The sequence below is a fragment of the Cnephaeus nilssonii genome, assembly GCF_951640355.1.
Source record: "Cnephaeus nilssonii genome assembly, chromosome: 14".
Lineage (NCBI taxonomy): Eukaryota > Metazoa > Chordata > Mammalia > Chiroptera > Vespertilionidae > Cnephaeus > Cnephaeus nilssonii.
This window is the reverse complement of record NC_137085.1, coordinates 61908441-61929187: the sequence shown is the minus strand read 5'-3', so window position 1 is coordinate 61929187 and position 20747 is coordinate 61908441. Positions and strand designations below refer to the sequence as shown.

Sequence of the window (20747 nt, the reverse complement as noted above, 5' to 3'; positions counted from 1 at the left end):
AAATACATAAATATAATAATAAATAATAAATAAACAATAAATAAATAACATCAGGGCAGGTATTTTTTAGGGACTGATATCCCAGGAGCTAAATTTTGTAACATTTTCATGCTTAATAATCTGAGAAAAGATTTGCTGAATAAAACTTAAATTCTGTGACTAAAGCAGAAATAAGAGCCTTTTGACGTGACCCAAGAAATATGTGCAAACATGATGTGGCACATTCATCGATGAGAATTGTTTCAAGGTGACCCGGGGTCTCCATCCTTATTTCTCAGCCTTTCTTGCAAGGCTGTTATTGAGGAGAAGGACCTCATGATTTCCACTCTGACAACTTCCCAGGCGCAGTCACTGTATTTCTTCTCCTTCAGGTAGAGACGGAGGCCCTGGAAGTACCTCTTCAAGGCCAGGGTAGGGCCCTGCGTGGCCAGGGCAGATCCCTCCTCTCCCATCTCCCGCGCCCAACAGGTGTCCAGGTCTTCCAGCTGCCGATGGAGTCCTGTGCGCAGTTGGTCCACGAGGGTCATGTTCCAGGTGACAGAGGAGTTCTCTGTGGACAAGAGGTTGGAGATCTGCTGGAGCATCTCGTGGAGGACAGAGAGGGCCTGGGCCTTCTGGACCTCGCTGCCATCCACCGTTGCCAGGGGGAAGCTGAAGTGCTTTCTGTCCTTCAGACAGAAGAGAGGGGAGATGGTGCTCATTTGGCTCAGAAGCACTAAGTTCTCCCTGCTGAGCAGGACGTGGTCCTGAGGCGGGTCACAGCCCAGAGCTCCACCGGGGCCAGAGCTGAACAGCACCAGGGCTGTGAGTAGAGAGAGCAGGAGGGCCATGGGCAAAGGAGGGTGCTGCTGGCCTGGCTGAGCTGGGCGTCTGGTGAACAACCTTGGGCCTCAGGTTCTCTGATGACCTTCTTTCCAAGCAGGGCCCTTATATAGGGAACACCACAGTTTTCATTTTCTAAATACTTCTTCCCACTTTTACTTCCTTTATTGCTTTCATTTATGTGTTCTCTAGGTGGTCTAAGAAGATGTCATCAATCTATTATTAATTTTGCTATTTTATTTTTAAGTATGTTTTTATTGATTTTAGAGAGGAAGGGAGAGGGAGAAAGAGATAGAAGCATCAATGATGAGAAATAATCATTGACTGGCTGCCTCCTGCACACCCCCCACTGGAAACTGAGCCCGAAACCCTGCAACCTGGGTGTGTGCCCTGACCGAGAATCAAACTGTGACCTCCTGGTTCAGAGGTCGATGCTCAACCCCTGAGCCACCCCGCTGGGCTAATTTTGCTATTTTAATCTTCAAGTACATTTCAGATAGTGACTTATCCAAGTGGATACTTAACAGTCAAATGAGGAACATCTTTGACCTAAAGTCAAAGTGTAGGTAGGTGTTGGTTGGACTCAAAACAGGCTCATTTTATTTTTTATTATTTTTTAAAAATCTTTATTGTTGAAAGTATTGTATATGTCCCCTTTCCTCCCCATTGACCTCTTGTAACCTGACTCCATTCCCACACACCCCCACACCCTGTCCCAGACCTCCACCACCCTATTGTCTATGTCCATGCGTTATGCATATATACATACAAGTTCTTTGGTTGATATCTTCCCACCCACCCTCCCTCCCCCGCCTTCCCTCTGAGATTCCACAGTCTGTTCCATGCTTCTATTGTTACAGAAAACCGAAGAAGAACAAAGCAATACTTAGAGAGATGGAGTTACATTTATTAAGTGCAGGTCCAGAGGAAAATGTATCTCAAATTCTGGGCCCCAACATGGAGGAATTCTCCCTATTTATATGATTTTACCTTCTTTGTCTCCCAAATATGGGGTGTTCCCGGCCCCTTTTGCAAGTTCTTAAAGAGCCCGTATGTGCTGGCCCTTGAGACCTCAACCAGAGGCCTAGCCTGGCGCCAGCACTGATAAACTTGTCTGGGGAAAATTTAATGGCCTTGCTGAAGTGGGAGTAGTCTTAGCAAGCAAGAATTTACAGAAGCCAATTAGCAGGGTTAAAATTTCAAACAGCAGTTTTCATATAAGATGGATGCTTCATTATGTCTCTGGATCTATTTTGTTCATCAGTTTATGTTGTTCATTAGATTCCACATATGAGTGAGATCATGTGATACTTGTCTTTCTCTAATTGCCAAGGACTGGGTTTTGTTTACTGTTTTATGCACTGCAGAGACTGAGATTTTTAGTGAATGAGTTTCTGGGATGTTTCTCCTCTAGAACCCATTCCTGCAGGTCCTTGTGGTTATGCTTCAAGGCGGCCACTGGCTCAGGACTTGTGTAGACATTGCCGTTTCCTTCCAGCGTTTGTAACCGGTTGTTAGTGCTCCTCAGGCTGTGCCAATACCCCCAGCAGCAATCCGGGTTCTTTGCTGGTGGCTGTAGGTGTGGAGATTCTCATCACAAGATAGTAATATTTTCCCAGCGCCACCCCATTCCCGAGGCCAAGATCAGCTCTAGTAACCCTTTGCCTCTGAGTGACAGTGTCCTCAACTATAACTCTCCTGGACTCCCCCCTGAGGGCAGGCTCACCCCACCCTGAGGTCCTTAGATTCTCCCCAGGCGGAGGGGCTTGTGTCTTTGTGGCAAATGGTGGGTCAGCATCCTCCTGCTTTCCCCGGAGGGTGTGTGTGAAGGACCCTTGTTCTCGGTGGTGACCTGCTCCTCTCCTGGACCCAGGTGTCAGTGGTTCCCAAACCATCAACGCTGACAGCAAACGTTTATTTTGTCTAAGTGGGTGGAGGAATTAGTTATCTAATGCATGCATTTTACCTTCTGTAGGCCAAAAAAAAAAAAAAATGTTATTTTCCTAGTACAGCTTTTATTTTTCAATTTTTACTTAAATTATTGAACACATTAAGCTCAAAATTTCTGAGCTCTGCACAGGAGATTCAAAGACGACGTCTCTCAGTAGAAACTTGTAGAGCAGAAACTGGTGAACTTCAGCTGTTCATTCAGTCTGTGCGTTTCTATTGGGCTTCTCTGTTCATCCGTCTCTGTCTCCTGCTCAGGATGCAGGGCAGTGAGGCTCAGGCTGCTAAGTCAGTGTGGAACAGCCTTCTTTCCTTTACTTATACATGATGCTTCATTTTAAATGTAAATAACAACGTAATTATTACATAGTGGTTCATTGAGCATCATCTGTCTTGGTCCTGTCATTACTTTCTATTTCATCCTGAGGTTAATACAAAAGGAAGTAAAGAAAAGAAAGGGAATTCAACATTTTTCTCTATAATTTTCAAGATTTCAGACTTTTTATTTCTTATTTCAACTTTCCCAGAAAGCAAAATTGACAGTTGTTTGCGGGCAAAAATGAAACAAATAGAATTCTCTATGTCATAAAAGTGAGAGAAGGGAAGTGACAAACTGTAAGTTGGCAGAATTCCCTGTAGCCAAGTAGGGTGCCTGGTGCTGTGGCAGAGGGAGGATGGAGCCAGCCCTGAGCTACACCAACGCAGGGCTGGGCTGCCTCTGCCAGAGGCTCAGAGAACAGGACCTCCTGGGTCAGTGACCAGCCTCGTCACTTTCCTGTCATTTAATGCACATGGGACCAGCTCTGAGGACAGAAGAGAAGAGTCACAGCAACCAACTCTCAAGAGACTGGCAACCCCAACCCCCATCTCGTTAATAAATCCCCTTAGACAATGATAGCACTGAGCAGGGAGGGTGGGGTGATAAAGGATGCCAAGTTCCACTTCAAATGTCCCAATGGATTGCTCTCTATTGTTTTGTATGACAGCACAGGTGTGCTTGAGTCCATTCAACTGACTCAGTTTAAATTCCAAATGAAAATAGACAACATTCCTTTTAAGTAGTTTTATGGAGTAGAATTTTCTAACAATTGAAACAACTTAGTCGCTGGTACTGAAGTAACGCCAATATGGAACCAAATTATAATTTTTTCCTCCATTCCAATTCTAAGCTGTCAGCTGTGCTGGGGACACTGCTGTTGGCCACGTCTCTGTGGGAGAGCTCTGCTCTCAGCATCCACTTCCATCTTCTCCCCCTCGGAACCAGAATGATCTGCAGAAGCAGGTGACTCAGTGCAGGCCCTTCCCGTTGTTCCCCTCCTGAGGGCCTGCCTGTTCCCGTCCAGGCTTTACCTGCCTCTGTTCTGCCCAGTTCTCACACTGCTGCTGACTTTCACCTCCTTCCTGCTCCTAGGTGTGCTCTGTCTATTTTTGAGCAGATGTGAGTCCTGCACTGCTGCAGCCTCCTAGTGGAATCAGAGGGGGAACCGCCGAAACAGAGGCACGGTGAGCTCCTGGATTCTGTCCCAAGTCGTGTGTGGACCTGGCTCCATGCCTTGACGGCGCTTCTGTGTGAGACTGCACATCAGGGTCTGCACAGCTGCAGCCCAGGAATCAGCTGGCAGGGAGGGTGGAGCCTTGGCCACCTCTACTCTCTGGCCCTTGACCCTGGAAATCCTCTGCTGCTCCCAGCTGGTGCTGCACCCTGATCCCTCACAGCACATCTGTGGGCATCGGGCTTCCCTTCTCAGGCCTTGGGTGTAAGGTCCTGCTCCTCTGCAGGGGCAGTGGGAGGCCCAGCCCTCGATCCCTGCTACTCTGTCTTCCAACAATTTCTAATATTTAATAACCTTGGAATATGAAACAGGGTATAGCTACAGAGATTTTCAGGGCAAGATGACAATATGGAACCCAATTATATATTTTCCACCCTGGAAATATAATAAAGAACAACACCAACCCCAAAACAAACAAACCACAAAGGTACAGTGCGGGGGAAAAACAACACCAAAAATGGAAGGAATCATAATATGTGAAAGCTGTTGGGCAGTCCCAAAGACAGAGCCCAGTGAATCCATAATATGTCCTTGTGGTTTTGCTCCTACATGGTCCCTCCCACAGGTAGTGGAGGAAGAAAGAAATGCAAGGGACAAAAATAGAGTGACATGTCCTTTAGAGCCCTTGAAGCCATCAGTTGGAAAGAAGCCATCTAAAGATTGAGAGTGTAACCTGAGGCAAAGATTTGAGAGATCCCTGCTACCTGAGCAATTCACACACACTTCCTGATTAACTTCTCCAACCTTAATACCTCTCATTGTACCCAAATAGATACTCCTGGGGCTTTCTGTTGGCAACAACTATATTCTCTGAAATTCCTTTAAGTATTCCTCTCTCTTACTATTCAGTTAAGGTGGAAGGGATGACAGTGGAGTCATTACTCCAAGTGACAATAAGAATTTTCTCCTAATTATAAAGGCAAACAATGAGATCTGAATGTAGGAATCAATTTTTAAAACTGACAACTTACTTTTGAGAAAGAGTTGATGCACCTTCAAACTGATTCCCTTGCTTCTCTACACCCCGACAGGCAGGCTCTAAGCCTCCAAATGGCCTACAGGACTGTCAAGGGCGTGGTGATGCTGGAGGCTCTGGCCAGCTGAGCACCCTGCAGGCAGAAACACACTCTAGTTGGTTAGAGTGTGGTTCCCATACACCCAGGCGGTGGGTTCCATGCCCCATTGGGGCACATAAAGGGGTCAACCACTGACCACATAAATAAGTGGAACAATAAATTGATACTTCTCTTTCTCTCTCCATTCCTCCCTCTCTAAAATCAATTTATTTTATTTATTTATTTTTTTTAAGAAAAGTAAGTGTGGATGAAAAAAAAGGGCCACATGCTAACTTGACTAGCTCGGGGAAGGCCTGTATGGCAGTTTTGCAAACTCAAAGACCTAAAGTAACCACAAAGGATGGTCTGAGATTAAAACTTTAACTAAAAGCAGTTTATAGTGGGTAGTCATGTCCTAGGCCAGTATCCTCCCCGACAAAGGTCAATCTTTACCTTAGCTGAGCCTATTGTCTTTTTGCATCTAAGATAACATGCCTGTGAAATGTCAGGGTAACTTGTAACTTCCCTTTTTCCGGACCCCTCAGGGCACAACCAAATGAGCAGGACAGAGACCATAAATTCCTTCATTGTTATCATGTTAATTGTTGACTGTTAGCTATCCTGTACCCACCTGGGTAAAAGAAGTATGTGTCTATCATTTTACTTTTTATTCAATCCCAGAGGTTTCCTCCCACCTTTGTTTTCTCCAGACTCCCTAATCTATCGCCAATTGATTTCATGCAACCCTCTAACTTCTCCTCCTTTGATTGTAGTGTATAAAACAAGGTGAGAAACTGCCATCCTCTGCAGCATTATCCCAATACAGAGATTCTGCTTTCTGACAATTGTCCATAGTTTGGCTCAAATAAACTCACAAAAATTCTTTACAGGTTTTAATTATTTTTCTTACGTTAACAAAAGACATTCTGACTGCTTCTCTCCATATAGGTACTCACTGCTCAGAGTGCAGGCCCTGCCTGAGTGGGGTGTCTTTTCCTTCTCTAAGACACAAAAGCTAAGAAAGTGGACTTAGTCAAGTATGGGGGCCAGTTCTTTCCAGGACTGGGCTCTTTGTAGCTTGAAGAAGTAGGTGGAAGGGACCAGATAGACAAAGGAGCCAGCTCTCTGCACACTTGATGGATGTCTTTGTGTATTTGGGCCAATGGGTGGGTCTCTTCCTGTGTAAATTTTTAAAATAATTCTGAGTAAAATGGATCTGACTTTAAATCCCTTATAGCTACAGCTATGGTTAGTTAATCATTGCAACAGGGACATTCCTCAGTTCCAAATGCATTCATCAGAAAGAAAAAAAATAGTCTCTTCTACAGGAGTTTCTGAAAAACCTAGAACTTTCACTCAACTTTGCTTTTATTTGGTGGTTTTGTACTCTTAAAGGGAAACCACAAGGGAACAGGAAACAGCTGTGTGAATGGGGGTGCAGGTGAAGGAGAAGTAAAGAGGGAGAGCACGCTGGGAATTTCTACATTGGCGGGGAAGGAACCGATTGTGATTGGGAAAGAACATGATTTAGAAAAGCCAGGAGAGAAGGCCTAAGTGTGCCAGGTATTATTAATACAGTATTTTTCACTTCAGTTTAGGAGACTAACTTCTCTTCCAAATAATTATGCAAACCACCATTTCCTAACTGAATATATAAATCAGATTTCTCTTACATTTGAATATTGACTATACTTTAATCTTGTCCACAACACTTCCCAGAATTTTGTTTTTTGTTTTTAATCCTCACCTAAGGATATGTTTATTGATGAGAGAGAGATAGATAGGTAGGAGAGAGAGAGAGAGAGAGAGAGAGAGAGAGAGAGAGAGAGAGAGGAAGAGAACATCTATGTGAGAGAGAAACATCAATCTGTTACCTTTCCTACCATCTGTTAGGGTCGCCTAAGGAGGAACGTACGAGGCCAAAAGGGGTAAAGAATTATGAGTTTATTAGGTCATCTGGGTAACATTTGGTGCCGAAACATAAGGGCGTTCCACGGGGATGGGGAGCTATCACCTTGGCTTCAGTCACCCCGAGTTTGCTACTCAGGGAGCAGTAGGCAGTGGCAGCTCGTCCTGGGCTTACCTCCGAATCCTACTTGGGTGACTCGATTGCCGGCCTCAATCAGGCCTCCCTCCCTTATGGACCCTCCCGAACCAGCCAAGGAGGACCCCAGATCGGGAATCTCTCCTTTTCCATTGCTGACCTTCCATCCCACACCAACCAATCTTCTCTAGGTGAGTGACGTTCCACAATTTCCCTCATCTCGAGTCTTCTCCCCACTGACTTCTCAAAAGTCCTAGTGCTAGACCAGAAGACTCCTCAGCCATTTGGCTTTGGATCCTTCTGGATTGGGGACAACCAGTCCAGAGGGTCACCTCTCGTTTCTCATGGTGATTTGTTTAGCAGCAGGGCCACCTGCCCTAAACAATCACCTTTGGATTTGTGGTCTGTCACTCACCGTTCCTCTCTCATGCACCACACTACACTACCTCTGCACACTCACAGGGAAGATCATGCCCAACCACCTCATTTTGTTTTGTAACACTGGCCACAATATAAACTAGATAATAAGTCTTAATGGCCTAAAAATGACACTTTTAATTTTAACACATTTTATAATTTAGATAATTGCTGTCACTGCAATGGAAAATGGTCAGAGATTCTTATAGCCAGGCCTTTTTTCACCCTTCAGTCTCAATCCTCTCTCTCAGTCCTGCTCTACCCATCAGACCTTTCTCCTTCACATAAAACATTATACCCCTAACACTTCTGATTCTGAATCTACTTTTGACCCAGCAGACCACCAACCTTCACCCCCTTACACACTCACTCCATCACCTGCAGTAGATTCCCAAAACCCAGACCCTCCTAACCAGCAATCACCTTCTCCCCCGCCCCTGAGAGCCCAAATCCCAAGAATGCGAGCTCCAAAATAGCCTTTTCCCATCTAACACTTGCTCTCGGGCCACCCAAAGACCACCTTCCTCAACAGCCACTTCTATTCCTGTGCCCATTCTACCCCTGAGGGAAGTAGCAGGAACTGGGTATACATCCCATTTTCCATGTCCGACCTCATACAGATTGAGAGGCATCTCAGCTCTTTTTCCACCAACATGACCACCTTTACTAAGGAATCTGACCCAGTTCTATGTCCTGACCTGGCACGACATCTATGTCCTCCTCTACATAAATTTACCACTTTACAGCCCACATCCTCAGAGGGAACCCTTCTTCTGAACACCCATTTTATATCCCAATCAGCCCCCAACATATGCTGCAAACTCTGAAAAATAGACACAGGTCCACAAACCCCTCAAAAAGATCTCATTACCCTGACCTTTAAGGTCTTTAATAATCAAAATGAGGAGGCCCAAATCCAAAAACAAAGGTGACACTGAAGCATCCATCTTATATAAAAACTGCTGTTTGAAATTTTTACCCTGTTATTTGGCTTCTGTAAATTCTTGCTTGCTAAGACTACTCCCACTTCAGAGAAACCATTAAACCTTCCCCAGACAAGGTTATCAGTGCTGGCGCCAGGCCAGGCCTCTGGTTGAGATCTCAAGGCCCCAGTACATACGGGCTCTTTAAGAACTTGCAAAAGGGGCCGGAAACACTCCATATTTGGGAGACAGAGAAGGTAAAAACATATAAATAGGGAAAATTCCTGCATGTTAGGGCCCAGAATTTGAGAGACATTTTCCTCTCGACCCGCACGTAATAAATGTAACTCCATCTCTCTAAGTATTGCTTTGTTCTTCTTCAGTTTTCTGTAACAACATCAGGCCAAGGCTGAGGCCCAGAAAGAGGCCTTCCAGCTCCTAGCCACCGGTCTCATGAACCCCAAACGAAGTGCCGGTCCTCCAACCAGGGGCTAAGCCTCCTCCGGGACCATGCTTCAAATGCAACAAGGAAGGACACTGAGCCAAGTCCTGCTCAAAACCGAGACCCTCCACTTGGGCCCTGCCCAAGGTGCGGAAGAGAAGGCCACTGGAAATCAGATTGTAGTCTGGCCCCTCCAGGTCAGACCTTGGCCAGTCCAGCAAGGCCACCCCTCTAGATCCGGTTTGGAGCTCCCAGATCTCCTGGGACTGGCCACTGAATTCTGAAGCTGCCCAGGCCTTGACAGGGCCCCACAGACTTACATCACCAGGACAGAGCCTCGGGTAATGACTGTGGTGGCAGGTAAGCCAATCTCCTTTTAATTGACACTGGGGCCACTTATTCTGCCCTCTCCGAATTCGCTGGGACCCTTGTCCCCTCCTCAGTCTCTATTATGGGGGTTGACGGATTAGTCTCACAGCCATTAGCCACCTCACCTCTACGCTGCATCTTACTAAACACCCCCATTCGCTCTTTTCTAGTTCTACTTCAATGCCGTTACCGTACATCCCCTCATAAAACCCAGGTGTCCCAAGTGACAGTTGCCTACTTCAGTTTCACTCTCACCCCACAAAGCCACGCCATTCCTTAGACTATAAACACCTTATCTCTTCCATGACTGTCCCCTCTTCTAAATAAGAAATACTCTCCTTTCTTGGGCTTGCTGGCTATTCTTGCCTCTGAGTTCCCAACTTCAGTCTTCTCGCAAAGCTCCTCTATGACATGACATGGCGAAGGGACCCCCTCACTGAGCCTTTAGATCCCAAGGCCAGCATTCTCAGCCCTTTAATGCTCTGAAAACTGTTCTGACCTCAGTGCCTTCTCACTCCCCTACCCGCTTCCCAAAGAACAGCTTTCGTTACTGCAAAACTACGAAAGATTACTTAACAGTCCAGCTACTACTATCAGAAGCTGAACTCATTATCACCCAAACCTTAGCACATTATCTCTAAGAAAAAAATGTGGCAGTTTTAAATCCAAGCAGCTAGAGGCCTGGGAACAGGCTTCTGGGCCTGCTCCCTCCTCGCCCCCGACCCCCACCATTGCCTTTTCTCCAGTTTCATATGCCTATACATAATTTTCCAAAGTCTTTGGTAACTTAAAGGCTTTGGAGATTTGTTGGGGTAAGTGATAATACTGAATCGTTGATTGCTAGACACATTTTAATTCACCTGCTCTTAGTTTTTATTATAGAAGGTCTCTTGTACTTTGTTGAAAGTATATTTTCTTGAAAGTAAGAGTGTGTTTAAAGTGTGTTCATAAATGTAAATGCTAATTGTTTACTTTTTTTGCTAAAGCTGGTTATTTGTGAATGAGTAGAAGGTTTGTGTTGTCCAGTGAGTCAGGACCTGATCACCTCTGATGCCCAAAGGGACCCTTTCTCTCCTAGTAAGCTAAAGCAGCCCCACCTAGGCTCTCTCCTGTTGCGTAAGTCCTTATATCTGAGCCTAGATTTACTTTATTTCCACCGCTCATTTGCAGTCCTTGACACTATCATTGAAAGCCTCAACAGGTCTTCCTGCTTGGTATTGAGGAACCTCTCTCCCCTTTTCTAACCTTTTTAAAATTCATACACTGCAAAGGAATGATCCTGTAATACAGGGAAATAACAAAGCAGACCAGGAAGCCAAGGCAGTGGCTCAGAGGAAGCCCCCGTCCCCCTAACTCTTAGCTATACCTCATGTAACACCCATATACACTCTAGAGGAACTTCAGTCCCTAGTAGCTCTTGGGGCCACTCAGGAAGATCTGCGGTTAAAATTTTAGGGAAAATATATCCTTCCCCAGGGACAGGCCCATGATATCTTACAGGCTATTCACAATTCCCTACATATACGATAAGACCGCTTCTTCAACTCCTAAAACCCCTCATCACATGTTCTAGCCTAGCCTCCCTGCTGCAAGATATCACCAAAACCTGTTCTACTTGTTACTCAGTATCTCCCCAAGGACAGGTTAGACCTCCTTCTTTCCCCGCTCATCAGTCAAGGGGCCAAATCTCTGGATAAGACTGGTGAATTAACTTCATTCACATGACCCCTAATAAAATACACACACACAAATATCTTTTAACCTTAGTAGATACCTTCTCAGGCTGGGTAGAAGCATTCCTCACTAGGTATGAAAAGTCCTCTGAGTTCACTCAAACTCTCATTCAGCATATCATTCCCAGATTCAGCCTACCCACCTCATTACAATCAGATAATGGACCGCTTTCATATCTCAAATAGCTCAACAGGTCTCTTCCACTCTGAACATCCAATGGAACTTACATCCCCCTACCAGCCCCAATCTGCAGGCAAGGTAGAAACGGCAAATTCCTTAATTAAGTCTCACCTAACTAAATTAGTTCTTGAAACTAAAGAACCTTAACCTACTCTCCTACTTCTAGTATTTAAGCACATCAGGGCAATCCCCCCATGCACCCTAAACTCATGTATGGAAGGCTCTTCTTATTAGGAAACTTCCCTTCCGAAGAGACCCCTCTCAAAGACAATGTCCCCATTTTAAATACCATCATATAATTACTGAAGAACATGCTGATCAGATCTTCCCTCAGCCTTTTACAGGAGATATCCCCCTACTCCTCCTAAAGGAAATCCATCAATAATTTATAGCCCTGATGGCAAGGCCCTTATCAGGTACTCTTAACTGCCCCAATTGCTGCTAAACTACCAGGCATACCCCATGGTTCCACCTTTCCAGGTTAAAACCCATCTCAGGAACACCTCCATCACATGAGCTGGAGTCCTCTAAGTATTACAGCCACCTGATCAGGCCAACCAGACTTCACCTTACTTGTATTCCAGAAGAAGAGAACAAATGAGTGAGCACCCCTGCAGGGGCTCCCTATGTACTCTAATAACCCTGACTTCCTGAAAGCCCACCTCCTCTCCCAATACAAATCCTCCAGGTTCTAGCTACTGCCACCTCTCCCTTTGCATCAGGAGTCTCACCTTTCTATGGGACTCCCTTCTACAAAGGGACTTCGATTACCCCTGGGACGAGGTTTCCTTCTTTCTAGATCCTAAACATACCCTTTCCCCCCTTGGGACAATCCCGACCCTAGAAGTGTGAATTAGCTCTCCTTCTCACCCTATTCCAGCCCTCCCCTCCTATACCCATGAGGAACTTTCTCACCTCCACTCATCTCGAATGAACACTTAACCTTACCCATTCCCTCCTTAGCCAGGAATTGCTGGCTCTGCCTTTCCCTCTCCTCTTCAGCATATACCACCATCTCTATACCAATCAAGAGATGGAATCAGGCAAAAATCACTCTGGCTTATACAAAGGAAAAGGGAACTATATTTCTCAAAAAGGCAGACACCCTACTAGGTAATTATCCTATAGCCCAGGCAAATTAAGCCTCCCTTCTTTCCTGTACTTATATTCTATCTCTTACTAAGGTAGCTCTTTCCTCCCTCCCGGTCACAGGTCCTATCACTCTACACACCCCACTAATTGCCCAAGCTCCTTTATGCTTTACAAGGTCACAGGGCAATATAACAAAAGGCCATCTCCCATCATCAGCTTGCAACACCACAGTTAACCAAGAAGTGCCGAACTGCCATTGGTCCCAATGGGTTGACTACCAGGTGTTCCCGGAAGCCAATGGTTATTTTCTACAGAAAGTCCATTTTACGTCTTATCCAACCATCCAGGCCCGCAGCTTCAACTGCTCCTTTCCTCCCCTTTCATATCACTAGTGAGGCAACTTAGACCCCTGATCTTTTCCCTCCTAAAGATAACATCTAGACCTCAGTTGTATTTCAGCTCCTGGCCCAGAAAAGCAGTAAAACGAGACAAGTGACACTGTGACAGCCTCAGGATAAGCTTTTACCTCTCAAGTCACTCAACAGGACCGCTTTCCAAGCCTTCACCAACCAGTCTTGGAGAAATCATGCTGCTGTGACCCCTCATCCAGCTGACTACCAGCAAAGTCCATCCCCCTGTGAGCTCTTTGTCCCCACTTAGCAGGAAGTAAATACAGAAGATATGACCTTTGTCCCTAGTCCATAAAACAAAAAGTCTGGACTGTTAGGTCTGATCAAAGGATTGAATCTATACCTTCTCCACTGGGAACTGACCTTTAGGCCACTTCACAATGGACATTCCACTTGCTTAGACCACATTCCACTTGCTAAGACTATTATCTCTCCCCTTCGGAGTTTCCCGGAATGCAGACTTGCACAGAGAATCCTCCGCCCAGAAAAAGCCCGCCTAGAGTCCTTTAAAAAACCTCTGAATCCCCATCTTTGGGGTTGGCGCCATTTGGGGGCTCAGCATTTCTGGTATCCAGATGACCTAATAAATTCACAATTCTTTACCCCTCTTGGCCTCATGCTTTCCTCCTAGAGTTGCCATTTACTGGGGGAGCTCAGCAGGTGCACCCCAGAGTGTTGAAGAAAATGCAATCAAAGCTCCTCATGGCTTGTCTATGCTTAGCTAAATGTGGACCATGCAGATTACTGTATGTTACAACAACACTAAAGACAACAATCATTCCTTATGTTCAGATTCTCAGCCTATAATTTGCAAATATTTTATTTAATCGTTATGATTTCCAGTGTGGCCACGAGTAAAGTTGTGTAAGTTTTTAAGAAAAGGAATTGAAAATCTGACATCATTTAAATTCAGGGGCTACAGACAGATTTTATCAGAAAGTGAAATTTTCCATTAAAGAGTCTCAAGTTCTACTAAGAAAGCCACACAACATGGCCTACTGACTTAAGAATATTTTGTCCCTGGGCAAAATACATTTAAAAGCAAAAATGGGTCAAATGGAAGTTCCATATTGACTTTTTTGAGGAAACTCCATACTGTTTTCCATAATGGTTGCACCAGTCTACATTCCCACCAGCAGTGTACTAGGGTTCCCTTTTCTTCACAACTTCACCAGCACTCGTCCTATCTTTATTTGTTGATGGTACCATTCTTACAGGTGTGAGGTGATACCTCATTGTTGTTTTAATTTGCATCTCTCTGATGATCAGTGACTTTGAGCATCTTTTCATATGTCTCTTGGCCATCTGTATGTCCTGTTTGGAGAAGTGTCTATTTAGGTCCTTTGTCCATTTTTTAATTGGATTGTTTGTCTTTCTTTTGTTAAGTTGTATGAGTTCCTGATATATGTTGGATAGTAACCCTTTATCAGATGTATCATTGCCAAATAGGTTCTCCCACACATTGGTCTCCCTTTATGTTTTGTTGATAGTTTCTTTTGCTGTGCAGAAGCTTTTAATTTTGATGTAGTTGCATTTGTTTATTTTTACTTAGTTTCCTTTGCCCTAGGAGACGTATCCATAAATATATTGCTATGAGAGGTGTCTGAGATTTTTTGACTATGGTTTCTTCTAGCATTTTATGGTTTCATGACTTACATGTAAGTCTTTTATCCTATTTGATATTATTCCTGTGTATGGTGTAAGTTGGTGGTCTAGTTCCATTTTTCTGCATGTATCTGTTTAATTTTCCCAACACCATTTATTAAAGAGAGTGTCTTGGCTCCATTGTATGCTCTTGCCTCCTTTATCAAATATTAATTGAGCATAATAGCTTGGGTTTATTTCTGGGGTCTCTGTTCTGTTCCATTGATCTATATACCTGTTCTTGTGCCAGTACCAGGTTGTTTTGATTACAGTGTCTTTGTAGTATAACGATATCTGGTATTGTGTTCCCTCCAACTTTGTTCTTCTTTCTCAAGATTGCTGCAGCTATTCAGGATTTGTTTTGGTTCCATATAAATTTTTGGAGTATTTGTTCTAGGTTTATGAAATATCTCATTGGTATTTAATAGGCATTGCATTGAATCTATAGATTGCTCAGGTCCCAGTTCTGTCTCACGAAATCAAAGAAATTAATTCATGGACAAAGACATAAGCAAAAGCAAAGTTATATTATAGAAAAGCTCGTGCTGCAGGGAGAGCACCCAACTGGTTGGCCTGCCTACAAAGGATTTGACAAACGTAGAGCTCCCACTCAACTTTACTCTCTTGGTTTGGTTTGTACTGTGAGTAGAAACCTTGAAGCTGAAACCATAGCAGAAGCAGAGCACAGCAGAAGTCTGGAGAGCAGAGACATTATATAAGGGAGGGAAATAATTCAGTAAAGTTGGACCCATAGGGAGTGGGGGGAAGAGTATAGGTGCCAGGAACAGCCAACAAATACCATAAAACATTTCCACTCCACCCTAGATGACTCCGCTCAGATATTTCTACGCACTGCTCCTTGCTGATGGAATACAAATCAATTACAACTCAGACATATGTACTGAACAGCTTCCATACTTTCTAGGACTCTATCACTTCCATGCTTTTCCAGCTTTTGATAGGCATTTTCTGAGAAGTGATGGGACTATTCTATAGGACTTAATAGACAAGTAGTATGCTGAAGTAGATCTATGTAGAAAAATATAAGGAATTAGGTTTTCAGAATAAAAAAACTCAGGAAGTTATTTTGATAAGAATCCTACCTAATAAAAGAGTAATATGCAAATTGACCGTACCTTTGCTACACCCATAAGCCATGCCCACCAGCCACGCCCACCATCAATCAGGAGCAAATATGCAAATGAACTCAACCAAGATGGCTGCAGCCACAGAGAGCAGGAGGGAGGCTTGGGTTTCCCTGGCAACAGAGGAAGACAAGCTTTCCACCTGCCCTTGCCGGCCTAAGCCTCCACTCAAGGCTACAAAGTTTCAATTATAGAAGGTAAACAAATCCAAACAGAAATGGCGGCAGTCACGGAGCTGGAAAGAGCAGGAGGCAATGGTTGTAACCGGCAATGGAGGAAGCTAAGCTTCTGCAGCCCTGGCCAGCCCAGGCCTCTGCTTAAGGCTACAAAGTTTCAATTATATTAGATACATGAGTCCCAACAGAAATGGCTGCATCCAAGGAGCGAGCAGAAGGCTTGGCTCCACTCCAGGCTACAAAGTTTCAATTGTAGAAGGTAAATAAACCCCAGATACCAGAGCCTCTGCTTGGGTTGCTAGGGGGCGTGGCCGGCCTGCAAACCACCACAGGCCCCTCGCCCTGGCCGCCCCAAGCCCCAAGGGAACCCGCACCCTGATCCAGGACACCCTTCAGGGCAAACCAGCTGGCCCCCACCCATGCACCAGGCCTGTATCCTATCTAATAAAAGAGTAATATGCAGATTGACCATCACTCCAACAGCCAGCAAGATGGCTGCCCCCATGTGGTCAAAGATCCTGCCCCCATGTGGACACAAGATGGCCAGCAGGGGAGGGCAGTTGGGGGTGACCCAGGCCTGCAGGGGAGAGCAGTTGTGGGGGACCAGGCCTGAAGGGGAGGGCAGTTAGGGGCAAACAGGCTGGAAGGGGAGCAGTTAGGCATCAATCAGGCTGGCAGGGGAGTGGTTAGGGGGTGATCAGGCTGGCAAGTGGAAGCGGTTAGGGGCAATCAGGAAGGCAGGCAGGCGAGCAGTTGGGAGCCAGCAGTCCTGGATTGTGAGAGCGATGTCCGACTGCCCTTCTAAATGGGCAGTTGGACATCCTTCGAGGGGTCCCAGATTGGAGAGGGTGCAGGCTGGGCTGAGGGGCACCACCCCTCCCCACCCCTACCCCCCGTGCATGAATTTCATGCACCGGGCCTCTAGTTTAATAAATAAAGCAGAATACAAATTTAATGGCAAAAAACTAATCATGTTTTGTAAATTTTAATACAACATAAGGGCAAATATTGGTTATATAAATATATCAATATGATAACATAAAACAATAAATTCTAAATAAACAAAGAAACAATAAATAAATATATAAATAAATATATAAATAAGTAAATAAAGAAGTAAATAGCATCACCACAGTAACGTATTAGGGACTGATATCCTAGGAGCTAAATTTCATAACATTTTCATTCGTAATACCCTGACAACAGATTTGCTGAATAAAACATAATAAATTCTGTGACTAAAGCTGATCCAAGAGCCTTTGACTTGACCCAAGACATATGTGCAAATGTGATGTGACACATTCATCAGTGAGAATCCTTTCAAGGTGACCTCAAGTCTCCATCCTTATTTCTTAGCCTTTCTTGCAAGGCTCTTGTTGAGGAGAAGGATCTCATGATTTCCACTCTGACAACTTCCCAGGCGCAGTCACTGTATTTCTTCTCCTTCAGGTAGAGACGGATGCCCTGGAAGTACCTCTTCAAGGCCAGGGTCGGGCCCTGCATGGCCAGGGCAGATCCCTCCTCTCCCATCTCCTGCGCCCAACAGGTGTCCAGGTCTTCCAGCTGCCGATGGAGTCCTGTGCGCAGTTGGTCCACGAGGGTCATGTTCCAGGTGACAGAGGAGTTCTCTGTGGGCAGGAGGTCGGAGATCTGCTGGAGCATCTCATGGAGGACAGAGAGGGCCTGGGCCTTCTGGACCTGGCTGCCATCCACCGTTGCCCAAGGGAATCTGAAGTGCTTTCTGTCCTTCAGGCAGAAGAGAGGGGAGATGGTGCTCATTTGGCTCAGAAGCACTAAGTTCTCTCTGCTGAGCAGGACGTGGTCCTCAGGCAGGTCACAGCCCATAGCTCCACCGGGGCCAGAGCTGAACAGCACCAGGGCCGTGAGTAGCGAGAGCAGGAGGGCCATGGGCAAAGGAGGGTGCTGCTGGCCTGGCTAAGCTGGGTGTCTGTTGAACAACCTTGGGCCAAGAGTTCTCCAATGACCTTCTTTCTAGGCAGGGCCCTTAAATAGGGAACACCACAGTTTTCATTTTCTAAGCATTTCTTTACACTTTCACTTCCTTTTTTTGTTTTCATTTAATTTAGGTGTTCTAAGAAGATGTCATCCATCTACACTACTGAATTTCACCATATACTTCAGATGTGCCATACAAGTGGATACTTAATAGTCAAATGAGAAATGTCTTTGTCCTAAAGTGAAAGTGTAGGTAGGTGTGTAAATACTCACACAGGTACATACTCACGTATATAAATATACTGCATAAATATTGCTCTTCTTTGTATTAGCAATAAAAGTTTGCCTTGACTCTGGGTTTGTGTGTTTTGTCAGGTACTTAGCAGACCATGGTTGGTAAATAAACTCTTTAGAACCGAAGACTGAGTTTTGTTTACTGTTTTATGCACAACAAGTATGAGATTTTTAGTGACCGCGTTTCGGGGATGTTTCTCCTCTAGAACCCATTCCTGCAGGGCCATGTGGTTATGCTTCACGGGGGCCACTAGGTCAGGACTTCTGTAGACATTGCCATTTCCTTCTGGCATTTGTAACTGGCTTAGTGCTCCTCAGGCTGTGCCAATACCCCCAGCAGGAATCTGGGTTCCTTGCTGGTGAGTGTAGGTGTGGAGATTCTCATAACAAGATAGTAATATTTTCCCAGCACCACCCCATTCACGAGGCCGAGATTACCTCTAGTAATCCTAGTCCTGTGGAGTGACAGTGTCCTCAGCCCAAACTCTCCTGGACTCACTCCCTGAGGGCAGGCTCACTCCATCCTGAGGTCCTTAGAATTCTCCCTAGGCGGAGGGGCTGGTGTCTTTGTTGACAAAAGAACATGTCAGGATCCTCCTGCTTCCCCCGGGAGTGTTTGTGTGAAGGTCGCTTGTCCTCTGTGGTGACCTCCTTCTCTCCTAAGCCAGGACCCAAGTGTCAGTGGTGCCCACAGCCCTAAACGCTGACAGCAAAAGTTAGTTTTGTCTAAGTAGGTGGAGGCATTACTTATGCAATTGCAATCATTTATCTTCAGTGGGCTTTTCTATCCACTCATCTATTGATGGGCACTTGGGCTATATCCAGATCTGAGCTATTGTAAATTGTGCTGCTATGAACACAGGGGTGCATACATTCTTTCTGATTGGTGTTTTGGGATTCTTAGGATATATTCCTAGAAGTGAGATCATTGGGTCAAATGGCATTTCCATTTTTAATTTTTTTGAGGAAACTCCATACTATTTTCCATAATGGTTGCACCAGTCTGCATTCCCACCAGCAGTGTACTAGGCTTCCCTTTTCTCCACATCCTCCTCAGCACTTGTCATTTGTTGATGGTAGCCATTCTGACAGGTGATACCTCATTGTTGTTTCAATTTGCATCTCTCTGATGATCAGTGACTTTGAGCATCTTTTCAAGTCTCTTGGCCATCTGTTTGTCCTGTTTGGAGAAGTGTCTATTTAGGTCCTTTGTCCATTTTTTAATGGATTGTTTTTCTTTCTTTTGTTAAGTTGTATGAGTTCCTGATATATTTTGGATAGTAACCCTTTATCAGATGTATCATTGCCAAATAGGTTCTCCCACACATTGGCCTTTCTTTATGTTTTGTTGATGGTTTCTTTTGCTGTGCAGAAGCCTTTTATTTTGATGTAGTTGCATTTGTTTATTTTTGCCTTAGTTCCTTTACCCTAGGACACGTATCCATAACTATATTGCTATGAGAGATATCTGAGATTTTTTGCCTATGGTTCCTTCTAGCGTTTTATGGTTTCATGACTTACATGTAAGTCTTTTATCCTATTTGAGATTATTCCTGTGTATGGTGTAAGTTGGTGGTCTAGTTCCATTTTTCTGCATGTATCTGTCCAATTTTCCCAACACCATTTATTAAAGAGAGTGTCTTGGCTCCATTGTATGCTCTTGCCTCCTTTATCAAATATTAATTGAGCATAATAGCTTGGGTTTATTTCTGGGGTCTCTGTTCTGTTCCATTGATCTATATACCTGTTCTTGTGCCAGTACCAGGTTGTTTTGATTGCAGTGTCTTTGTAGTATAACGATATCTGGTATTGTGTTCCCTCCAACTTTGTTCTTCTTTCTCAAGATTGCTGCAGCTGGAGAAACCAAGATGGCAGCATAGGTAAGCACCTAAACTGCTGCCTCACACAACAATTTCAAAACTACAACTAAAAGACAGAATGGACATCATCCAGAACCACAGGAAAGCTGGCTGAGTGGAAATCCTACAACTAGAAGGAGAGAGAAAAGCTCACAGAGAATCAGAGGAGCCACAAAGCACTGAAGTACGAAAACGCGTGCGCAGAGAGTAAGAGCGGCTGAGTGCCTGGCGAGCTTTCTCTGGCCGGAGGGGGAAGGAAGCCCCCGACTGCACTGAACCCCAGTTCCGACTGCACTGAACCCCAGTTCCAGGTGAAACCCCATGGACCCAGGCTCATATGGGGGGGTCTGGACTGTCAGGTAGAGAAAAAGGCACATGGAGACTCGGAGACTGGACTCGGGGAAGCTGCGGCAGGAAGGGGTCTAGAGGTGCGCACGTGTGGGTGCGCACGCATGTGTGCGTACAGAGAAGACTGACTGCGGAGGTTGCGACTAGCCCTCCCTAGCGGAAGGGAGTCGGAAGCTCCTGACTGTACTGAACCCCAGTTCTGACTGCACTGAACCCCAGTTCCAGGCGAGGCCCTGGGGACCCACGTTCTTACTGCAGGAATCTGGACTGTCAGGCAGAAACTCAGGGGAGCCACAGAAGGCAGAGGTCTGGAGGCACGCGCACAAGGGCAGGGCTG

General features: G+C 45.2%; 3 protein-coding genes across 5 annotated transcripts in view; 1 reads left to right on the top strand and 2 right to left on the bottom strand.

Moving 5' to 3' along the window:
* The window catches only part of IFNE (interferon epsilon), a 40049-nt gene extending 19885 nt beyond the window's left edge, over positions 1-20164 (top strand). Inside the window, exons 3-5 of one of the 3 annotated variants that reach the window (XR_013814569.1) lie at positions 9164-9563; positions 13038-13244; positions 20048-20164. The gene's annotated coding sequence lies outside the window, so the exon portion shown is untranslated. Of the gene's footprint in view, positions 1-9163; positions 9564-13037; positions 16496-17402; positions 17495-20047 lie in introns of those variants that run through there. The other 2 variants (XR_013814570.1, XR_013814571.1) reach the window with 2 other exon arrangements.
* LOC307111427 (interferon omega-2-like) lies at positions 234-4605 on the bottom strand. Its single transcript, XM_079791318.1, has one exon. The coding sequence runs from the start codon at positions 828-830 to the stop codon at positions 243-245; it is 588 nt and encodes a 195-aa protein (XP_079647444.1). The 5' UTR covers positions 831-4605; the 3' UTR covers positions 234-242.
* Positions 17007-20747, bottom strand: part of LOC307111423 (interferon omega-2-like) — a 39235-nt gene continuing 35494 nt past the window's right edge. The window contains exon 2 of the mRNA XM_079791314.1: positions 17007-18949. Coding sequence (XP_079647440.1) covers positions 17274-17861 — 588 coding nt within the window. The 5' untranslated portion in view covers positions 17862-18949 and the 3' untranslated portion in view covers positions 17007-17273. The remainder of the gene's footprint in view (positions 18950-20747) is intronic.